Here is an 11,165-nt window from a genome sequence, read left to right on the forward strand (position 1 = left end):
AAAAAAAACAAAAGGGATGACAAAAGAGACTCTGAAGCTTGCCCTTGAGTGGAGAGTAGCTAAAGCAAATGGAAGAAATGACAAGATAAAAGAGCTGAACAGAAGACTTCAAAGAGCAGCTCAGGCAGACAGCCAATTACTATAATGAAATGTGCAAAGACTTGGAGTTAGAAAACCAAAAGGGAAGAGCACACTCAGCATTTCTCAAGCTGAAAAAACTGAGGAAAAGAACTGGTAGATCTTCATCCATTTCAAGAGGTGGCATATGATCTAGAACCAATGGTACTGAAGGAGGAAGTTGAAGCTGCAATGAAGGAATTGGTAAAGAACAAGGGAATACCCATTGAGATACTTCAGCAAAAGGATGCTGCACTGTAGGCACTCACTCAGTTATGCCAAGAGATCTGGAAGACAGCTACTTGGCCAACTGACTGGAAGAGTTCGATATTTGTACTCATTCCAAAGAAAGGTGATCCCACAGAATGTGGAAATTATCGAGCAATATCATTAATATCACACACAAGTGAGATCTTACTGAAAATAATTCAAAAATGGTTGCAGCAGTGTATTGACAGAGATCTTCCAGAGTGCAGGCTGGATTCAGAAGAGGATGTGGAACAAGCTGCTGTCAGATGGATCTTGGCTCAAGGCAAAGAATACCAGAAAGATGTTTACTTGTGTTTTATTGACTATGCAAAGGCATTTGATTGTGTAGATCATAACAAATTGTGGATAACATTGAGAAGAATGGGAATTCCTGGACACTTAATTGTACTCATGAGGAACTTGTACATTGACCAGAAGGCTGTCGTTCAAACAGAACAAGGGGACACTGCATGGTTTAAAATCAAGAAGGGAGTGCGTCAGGATTGTATCCTTTCCCCATATTTATTCAATCTATATGCTGAACAAATAATCTGAGAAGCTGGACTATATGAAGAAAAGCATGGCATCAAGAGTGAAGGAAGAATCATTAACAATGTGCTAAACACTGATGACACAACTTTGCTTGCTGAAAGTGAGAATGGCTTGAGGCCCTTACTAATGAAGATTGAAGAATACAGTCTGCAATATGGATTACATATCAATATAAAGAAAACAAAAATCCTCAGAACTGGACCTATAAGCAGCAGCATCACGATAAATGGAGAAAAAAAATGATGTCAAAGAATTCACATTGCTTAGTTCTACAGTTGATGCTAAAGGAAGCAGCAGTCAGGACATTAGACAAGGTATAGCACTGGGCAAGTCACCTGCAAAGGACCTCTTTCAAGTGCTGAGGAGCAAAGATGTCTCCTTGAGGACTAGGGTGCGCCTGACACAAGCCAGGATATTTTCAATTGCCTCATATGCATGTGAGAGCTGGACAGTGAATAAGGAAGACTGAAGAAGAATTGATGCTTTTGAATTGTGGTGCTGGCAAAGAATGCTAAAAGTACCGCGGACTGCGAAAAGAACTAACATATCTACCCTGGAGGAAGTGCAGCTGAAGTGCTCCTTGGAAGTGAGAAATGGCCAGACTTCGTCTCACCCACTTTGGTCACATTATCAGAAGGGACCATTCCCCGGAGAAAGATGTCATGCTTGGTAAGGTGGAGGGTCGACAAAAGAGGGGAAGGCCTTCAATGGGATGCATTCACGTGGTGGCTGCAAAGAAGGACTCAAGTATAGCAAGGATCATGGAGTTGGTGTGGGATCAGGCGGTGTTTCATTCTGCTGTGTGTATGGTCACTATGAGTCAGAAATGACTCGATGGCACCTAACAACATACAAGTAAACAATTGTCATCCCATTAAGTGCTTTAAGCAAGTTACAAATAATATGTAAATTTATTCAAAGGACTATGAAGAAAAACTTCATGGAAAAAGCTGCATTTAAAATTTGTCTTGAAGAATGAGCCCCATTTCAATAGGTCTGACATGGGCAATGTTTTTCCTATAAAAGGCCAGGTAGTAAATACTCAGGCTTTGGAGACCAAGAGGCAAAATTGAAGATTTCATAGATCTTGGACAATGAGAAGGAATGGAAACTAGGCTGGTGCATTTTACGTTTTCTTGAGATTCTGCAGATGATTTTAGATGACTTGTTTCTCCATAGTCTCTGTGATTATACCTATGAGCTGACAACTACCTTCACAGAGTTCTATGATAGCTGCTATTGTGTGGAAAAAGATCGGCAGACTGGAAAAGTACTGAAGATAAACATGTGGAGTGTGCTGCTGTGTGAAGCAGTAGCTGCTGTCATGGCCAAAGGGTTTGATACCCTAGGAATAAAACTAGTCCAAAGAATGTGATCCTTTTTAGGTTTGAACACTGTGTTTTTACTGAAGTAGCCATTAACACTGTTTGCTTTTTACAAACATGTGGATGTAAAACAAAGAAAATTTGTCAACTACCTACATAAGATGTGATTCTTTATAACAGCAAGTATTCTGAAAAGGAAAAAATCACCTTCAAAAATACATCTATTTCTGTTGAGTGTTAAACCAAAATGGCTTAGTGGAGGCTGTGGAATAACATAGGATGTGTTGCTCACAGTGAGAGAGAAAGTTTATTGACTTGATAGGGATGTGTTTTCATTTATTTTAATTAGATAAAGAATCCCACTTATTGAGCCCTACTTTAGACTCCAGGAACTTTAAATACCTTTATTATTGTTAAGGACCCCTGGTTGTCCACTGGTTAAAGTGATACACTGCTAACCAAAAGGCTGGCAGTTTGAACTTACCCTGAAGCTCCGCTGAAGATTCTGCTTCCATAAAGAATCATCCCCTGGGCTTGGCACGTTGCCTCACTCCTTGAAATGTGAGATCTTTTAGCAAAGTAGAAGCTGAAAGTTGCTGGACGGGGTGGGGAGGGCTTGTAGCAATGATTATTGGGTCAGTAGTTAATGCAGTCTGGCAATACTCTCTCAGACTTTGTAAAGATGAAATGATATTCATGTAAGGAATTGCAGTATCTGGAAAAACAAGTGCTTAGTAGACATGAGCTATACTGTACCATGCGATCTCTGGTAGCGTAGTGCCTAAGGCACTTGATTGCTAACCAGAAGGCTGGCAGTTCAAGCCCACCAGCCACTCCTCAGAAGGAAGGTTGGGCAATCTACTTCCATAGTGATACAGCCCCAGGAAACCCAAGGAGGGGTCGCTATGAGTCGGTCCGACTCGATGGCACATAACAACAACAACAACTTATATAACAAGAAAGAAAACAAATTCAGGTATGAATGCGCCCATCAATGTATGGAATTTCTTAAAGTTTTACTTCTTTGAAGGTGAGCAAGATGTTAAGATTTCATAGTAGAAAGTGCAACAGGGACAGTACAGGCAGGAGAAGCTCTCTTGCCAGCACTGGTACCCTGTTGTTGTGAAGTTATCCAGTGAGACCTGCTATGCCTGTCTGCTCAGAGCATAGTCCCTCTGTGACCTTGCAACCTCCTACTGGAGGGGTCTTTTCCTCTGCCCTCATGGATGGAAAACCTGAGATCCTGAGAACTCCAAAGTTCCTGTCCCTTTCAGCATCCAGATTTCCAAAGCATAACCATACCATGAAGTTCTGATCACCTGCTCTCTTTGTAGCCTGAGAGTGGCCTATATTTGCCAGGCAACTCCAGACCAGGTCTAGCCCAGCCAATCTTGCAAATTTCTCCAGTCATGGGCTGAACTACATCTTCTCCTTCCAAGTTTGGGCTTCTATAAGTACTTTCCTTCAGACCTAGGATACTATATAGAGTTTACTAATGTGTTTTATCATGGTTAATAATTCTTTATACTAAACTTCCCCATTTTCTACTTAATAGGTGGTTTCTGTCTTGTGATTGGACCAGGTCCACTACACCTACCATAGTTAGACTGAGATGTAAGAAAAGGTATTGCAGCTGAAGGAAACAGCATAATGGGGAAAACACAAGATATAATCCTAGAATATTACATTGTTTTAAGGTGTGCACACTACTAGGAGGAGCCTTATACTAATAGGTGGTGCAGTGATTAAGCGCTCAGCTGCTAAGCCCAAGGTTGGCAGTTTGAACCCACCAGTGGCTCTGCAGGAGAAAGACGTGGCAGTCTTCTTCCTCATTGCTGTGGAGTCAATTCTGACTCACAGAGACCCTGTAGAACAGAGTATAACTGCCCCATTCGAAGGCTGCAATCTTTATGGAAAGGTGCTCTGGTGATGCTGTGGTTGGGCTGTTAACCAGAAGGTTGATAGTTCAAACCCACCAGCTGCTCTGTGGAAGAAAGATATGGTTGTCTGCTTCTGTAGAGATTTACAGCTTTGGAAACCCTATGGGGGTAGCTATGAGTTGGAATTGGCTCAATGACAGTGTTTTTTTTTTTTTTTTTTTTTTCTTCTTTATCCTTATGGAAACAGACTGCCACATCTTTCTCCCATGGAACAACTGGTGGGTTTGAGCCACCAACTCTTTGGTTAGCAGCTGAATGGTTAACCCCTGAACCACCAGGGCTCCTTTCCATAAAGATTACAGCCTTTTATAAACCTTATGGGGCAATTCTACTTTGTCCTACAGAGTCTTTATGGGTTGGAATCCATGCAACAGCAAGGGTTTTTTTTTTTTTTTTTTCTTTTTCTCTCTACACTATTAGAAAGGAACTCTGGTGGCACAGTGGCTAAGGCATTTGCCTGCTAACCACAAGATTGGTGGTTTAAACCCACCAGCCGCTCTGTTAGAGAAAGATGAAGCAGTCTGCTTCCATAATAATTTATACCTTGGAAACCCTATGAGGCAGTTCTAGTCTGTCCTATAGGGTCACTATGAGTCAGAGTCAACCAAATGGCAGTGGTTTTCATACTAATAGGAGTGCTTGGTACAGCAAAGATAATCTATGTATTCATTTTAATATTTAATAATGAGGCTAAACCTTTGCTTTTTTGGGGGATGGGAGAAGGATGTGCCTACAGTATATTATGAGTACCATGTAATCTTGGGCATACAAATATTAATGTACAGAAAACTGCCCACTGCCATCAGGCTGATTCTGACTTATAGCAACCCTTTGGGTATAGTGAGATCATACTTGATCATGGTTTTTCTTTAACCATTTTTCTAACTCCCCATGCTTATTAAGTGATAAGAATGTACATGACAAGTTAAATCTAGTCCTAGTTTACAAAATGAAAATTGCAGCTGCATTTTCTTCCTCTTCTTTAGCAAGCACCATGGAGAGATCAGAAATAATGTTAGCCGCTATAACAAATGAGCTCTCAAATTTCAATTATTTAACACATGAAGAGTCACTTCTCACTCATTGGGCTCCGGGTACTGGGCAGTTTTCCTCCATTTGCCCAAAAAGTCTTCTTCATCCAGGATGTGGGTGAGGAAAGAGAGGATGAAGAAAGCACACTACTTCTTAACTGTCCCGGCATAAAAGTGACATATATTACTTTTGCTTGTGTTCTGTTGGCTAGAACATGGCCACACCTGAATAGAAAATTGTGAAGAGAGGGAGAGAAAATGTCTTCTCTGACTGGGGAACTGCCTTTCAGGGACAGCTCTACACAATAACATAGGAAGTATGCACATCAGTTAGTAGATAACTAGTTGCCTCTGCCACACAAATAATAAAACAAACCCACTGCATATAACTTACTCAGCCTTTCTATAAAAATTAAGCTTATATCATCATAGGTACTAAAATTGTATCATCAAGATAACTAAAATTCAGACAACAAATACGTTATCTAGTCATAATGCAAATTACAAATGGTTGATGCAGTTATCTGATAAATGTATTATTTAATGTTAGTCAATTTTCCTATTCTTATTTGCCTTACTGAATCATGCAGCTCAATATCACTTCTGCTTTTTAGCAATCAAAATGGAAATTAGTAGTACTTGGTACAGCAAATCTTTTTGCACCTTGCTTTTTTTTTTAATAACATATTAAAAAAAAAAAAACAAAACTCACTGCCGTCGAGTGAGATCTTACTCAACACGGCCCCTCCTTGGGTTTCCGAGTCAGTATCACTACGAAAGTAGATTGCCCAATCTTCCTTCCAAGGAGTGGCTGGTGGGTTTGAACCATCAGCCTTCTGATTATCAGTCAAATGCCTTAGGGACTATACCACCAGAGCTCCCAATAAAATCATTAGTAATAGGAATATTTTAAAGGCTACTAGTAAGTTAACGTAATTTAGAATATGTTTTTAGATTCCTTCCTGATATAAAAGCTATACACCTCTAAAAATTGTTCTGTTTTCCCTTCTGTTTCATATTCACCATTGCCAAGTTAAAATGGAAATATCAAAGGATTATCAGGCTTTCAGTATTTCAATACAATCACCAAATATAATAGTTTGATTTTAAACAAGTCAATGATTGAGAAAATAATGAATGGCTTTCTATTAGGTCTTATAAAGTTGAATTCCAGAATTATCAGTGTTACACAAATGCTTGAAACAAAAATTAAGTATTTAATTTATAGCGTCTCAACTTATACCTGTCCTATGAATTTTGTGTGTGTGTGTATGTGTGAAGGGAATGTTTGTATATATGTGTGTAAAAGGGCATGGAAAAAAAATTGGGGATGATGGAAATGTAGTGGTTACATAGGTCTATACATTTCTCAAACTCATTGATCTATACCTTTAAAACATATTAATTTTATTTTGTAAATTATATCTCATAAAGTTGCTTTTTTTAAAAAATGAACTGATATTCAATATTTTAACTCTTCTAAAATAAGTACAAAGTGCCAAAATGTGTGAGTTGTAAGATGCCATCTGTTTTAGAAAGGGGTAAAGGAATACATACACATAGACACAAATACATGTATAATATACACGCATACATATGTATACATGTATATGTATTTAATTAACCTTGCACAAAATATTATGGAAAGATGTCTCTCTACCCAAACTAATACCAATGATTATTTGTGATAAGGAGCATTTAATTTTCTAGTGGCTTGAGTCTTGCTCCTGCTTAGCCACTAGGTTTAGTAATGCCCTCCTGGAACCTGTGACTATGACCTTATTTGGAAATAGGGTCTTTGCAGATGTAATTACCAAGTTCATATGAAGTGGGCCCTAAATCCAATATGACTGGTGTCCTTAAAAGGAAAGGGAAATTTGGACAGAGAGAATGCCATGTGAGGAAGGAAGCAGAGATTGGAGTTATGTCTCTACAACCCAAAGTCCACCAAAGATTGTCAAAAACCAGCAGAAGCTAGGAAGAGGCAAGGAAGGATTCTCCCTTAGAGTCTTCAGAGAGAGCATGACCCTGCAAGCGACTTGATGATTTCTGATTTTTAGAGTCTAGAGCTGTGAGAGAAGAAATTTCTGTTGTTTAAAGCCACCCCAGATTATGATAATTTGTTATGGCAGCCTTAGAAAACTAATTCAGCAACAGAAATATATGCTGATTTATTTTTAATAAAACAAAAGAGAATTCTAGTATGATCATGATTGCGTTCCTACTTTTATATTACATATTTTAAGCATACCAAGTGACCAAAAGCATCATACTGTTTTGTTAGTAATATCTATGATTCTTTATCCTGGGATGGTGAAATAGTACGTCTTCACTCATATATTACAAAGCTGTAAAATTGTGTCAGAATTGTTATGAATAAATAAATGCTTATATGGATCTATGAATATCCAAGCAACATAAACCAACATAAACCAGACTCACTGCCATCTAGTCAATTCCAACTCATAGCGACCCCCACTGAGTTTCCCTGGCAGTAAATCTTTACAGAAGTAGATTGTCCCGTCTTTCTTCCATGAAGTGGCTGGTAGCTTTGAACCACTAAATTTCTGCTTAGCAGTCAAATGCCTTAGGCACTGTGCCATCAGAGCTCTATGTCCAAGTAACATAAAAAGTATAAAATGTTATACAAATGCAAGCTGATGCTACTTGAAATAATCACCAATTCCTGAGTCTTCTGTAATTTCACCAATCAGGAAACACTCTACACACAGTCCCTGAGTAGCACAAGTGGTTAAGCACTTGACTACTAGCCACAAGTTAGCAGTTCAAATCTACTGACTGGTGCCCCAGAAGATATTTTGGCCAACTGCTTCTGAAAGGTAACAGTCTTGAAAACTCTAAGGAGCAATTCTACTCTGTACACGTGGTCACCGTAAGTCAGAATCAACTCAATGGCAACCAACAGCAACACACACAGAAAACCAGTTCAAATTTTTTTGCCAAAAATAACCAAATATACTACATTTCAGGAGCTCTGGTAGCATAGTGCCTAAGGCATTTGACTGCTAACCAGAAATTTAGTGGTTCAAAGCTACCAGCCACTCCTTAGAAGGAAAACTGGGCAATCTACTTCCGTAGTGATACTGCCTCAGAAACCCAAGGAAAGGTTGCTATAAGTCCAATCGACTTGATGGCATTGAGGTTTTTTTTTTTTTTATGTTATGTTTTACATTATTTATTCTAAACAGATGTAAAGGAGTGCTGATGGCACAGTGGCTAAAGCATTCAGTTGTTAATCAAAAAGTTAGGCGATTTGAACTCACCAGCTGCTCTACAAGAGAAAGATGAGAAAGTCTCCTTATGTAAAGATTCATGGCCTTGGAAAACATATGGAGCAGTTCTCCACTGTCTTACAGGGGTGCTATTAGTCAGAATTGACTCCATGACAGTGGGTTCAATGGGTTGAATACTTGTAAAAGGAACCTTGTGTTAATTCCTTATATGTTGTTTTTTTTTTTTTTTTCCATTACTATAAAGGTTATTTAAGAGTTATAAGGAGGTTGGGCTAGATTTTGTTTAAGATATTTAAAGATCTCATGATTTCTGTGATTTTAGGATTTGTGGGAGTTTGTTGAGTTTGGGGTGTCTCTGGATAGAGGAAATGGTTAAGTGTTCAACCACTAACTGGAAGGTTAGCGATTCAGACCCATCCAGAGTAGCCTGGGAGGACAGCCTGGCAATCTGCTTCTGAAAGGTCCCAGCCTTGAAAACCCTACAGAACAGTTCTATTCTGGACACATGAGGTCGACGTGAGTTGCAATAGACTCCACCATTACAAGTAGGGTTTCCCAATCTCATAGTGGATTTGAATTATTAGTCAGGAAAACAGAGATGAAACAGATAATAACTGTGGGTTTCCTGTCCATTTCTTTTATGTAGTAGGATACAATGTTCTTAATGAAGTTACAACAAAATTTTAACTTGAATTTAGTAAATTTTTTCATTTAATATTGTTTTTTGTTTTGCTTTGTTAATCTTTCAGTGAATAACCCTATACCTTCCAATCTGAAATCGGAAGCAAAAAAGGCTGCTAAAATATTAAGAGAATTCACAGAAATAACTTCCAGAAATGGACCAGATAAGATCATTCCTGGTGAGTAAATAAAATACATCTTGTTCATTTCTAAATTTGTTTGTTTCCTGAAAGTTCTTTTTGCATTCCTTCATATTTTGGTTCAGAGGGACAACTCCACTGATACTAGCAAGTCCTTAGACCATCTTTTTCCTCAAAGCTGATCCAGCAATACTCTGAAGCTCAACTTATCCAAGTACTCTTTCAAGATGGTGTCCTTAATAGGCTCCACTGTAAACCAGAGCAAACCAAATTATGGGCATTTCTTGTAAGCCATCTTTCCTCTCTCTTCTGTGTCTCTGTTTAATATCATCTTTTTCTGCTGGCCTCTCCCTTTCAAGGTGACCAGTATTTTTTTCTTCTTAGTAATACTTTATTCTCTTTTCAATGAACATTTACTTGGCAAGTTAGGTTTCCATTTAACAATTACCACAATACTGCTTGGGGCTCAAACCTAGCCATGATTGTGAGGATGGCTCAGGACCAGATGGTGTTTCATTCTGTTGTATATAGGGTCACTGTGAGTTGGAACCAAATCCACAGCACCTAACAACAGCAAGAGAACAGCACATATTGTTCAGAGACACTAGTTACATTTTTCAGAGTGTCATAAAACACTTCTGGGTGTTTCACTTCCAGTAATGTGATTTCCATCTCCTCACCCTTTCATCTTTGCTGTAGAGTAACTGTTGATTATTTGGTCTCATATAGATGATTTTTTAAAGGTTCACAGTAGTCACTGGTAATATTCTTTATTTTATGAGCCAATCTGCTATCTAACTTAAAGGTGCCTTCAGGGGCTAGTTTTGGTTCAAAGTTTATGGAATATCCCAGGGTGATAGTCACAGGGAGTCTGCTAGTCTCAACTGGTTCATTAAATCTGGACTTTTTAAGAATGTGAGTTCTGTTCCACATTTTTCTGTCCTTCTGTCAGGATCCATCTATTATTGCCCTGATTTGAACTATCCTTAGTGGTAGTTGAAGGGTGTCCAACCCTCAAACACCACATTTTCCTTCTCCCCTCCAGCTTTCATTAAAGCTCACCTGTCATTTTCTTCACTTCCTGAGAACCTTGTAAAATTACTCACTAGCTAAATAGGTCCCTAGGTGATGCAAATAGGTTGTGCTCAACTACTAACCTAAAGATTGGTAATTCTAAACCACCCATAAGCTGTGAGGAGGAAAGGCCTAGTAATCTGCTTTGGTAAAGATGATAGTCAAGAAAATCCTGTGGAACAGTTCTGCTCTATAACAGGTTAGGTCACAATAAGTCAAAATTGATTCAGTGGCTGCAAGTTTTTTTTTTTTTTAATCTAATAAATAAAATTTAATTTGGTATTTTCTTTTTTCCAGATAAAACATTTATATTTTTATAGCAAGTTAACAAGACAGTAATCAATAGTTTGGAAACCACTACCTATTTATTTAAGTCCCTAGGTAGTGCAAATACTTGCTTTGCTGCTAACTACAAAGGTTGGTGGTTTGAGTCCACCCACAGCCTCCTTGGAAAAAAGACTTGGTGATCTACTTCAGAAAAAAATTAGCCATGAAAATCCCAGGGAGGACAGTTCTACTCTGGTATGGAGTTTCCACAGATCAAAATCAACTTGAGGGCAACTGGTTTTTACCAGTTTATTATCCTTGCCAGTGATTTCTAAAGGGTGTTTTCATAGAATACTAAGCTCATATAAAGAAGATTCATGTAAGCAAATACATTTGGGCACTGTTACAGATTAAGTTTCCCTCCTGATCACAATGCATGTCTCTGAGTCCTGCACTAAAGAAACTAAATTAAATTTTTTCTAAAGTTATTTAACCACAGAACTTTAATTTTAAAAATATTTTATTTGTTGTTATA

General features: G+C 38.4%; 1 protein-coding gene across 1 annotated transcript in view; it reads left to right on the forward strand.

Moving 5' to 3' along the window:
* Window positions 1-11,165, forward strand: part of SH3YL1 (SH3 and SYLF domain containing 1) — a 130,775-nt gene that overhangs the window by 1,228 nt on the left and 118,382 nt on the right. Inside the window, exon 2 of the mRNA XM_007954638.1 lies at window positions 9,218-9,328. Coding sequence (XP_007952829.1) covers window positions 9,218-9,328 — 111 coding nt within the window. The remainder of the gene's footprint in view (window positions 1-9,217; window positions 9,329-11,165) is intronic.

Source organism: Orycteropus afer, unplaced genomic scaffold, assembly GCF_000298275.1.
Source record: "Orycteropus afer afer isolate SDZICR_OR568_19922 unplaced genomic scaffold, OryAfe1.0 scaffold00468, whole genome shotgun sequence".
Lineage (NCBI taxonomy): Eukaryota > Metazoa > Chordata > Mammalia > Tubulidentata > Orycteropodidae > Orycteropus > Orycteropus afer.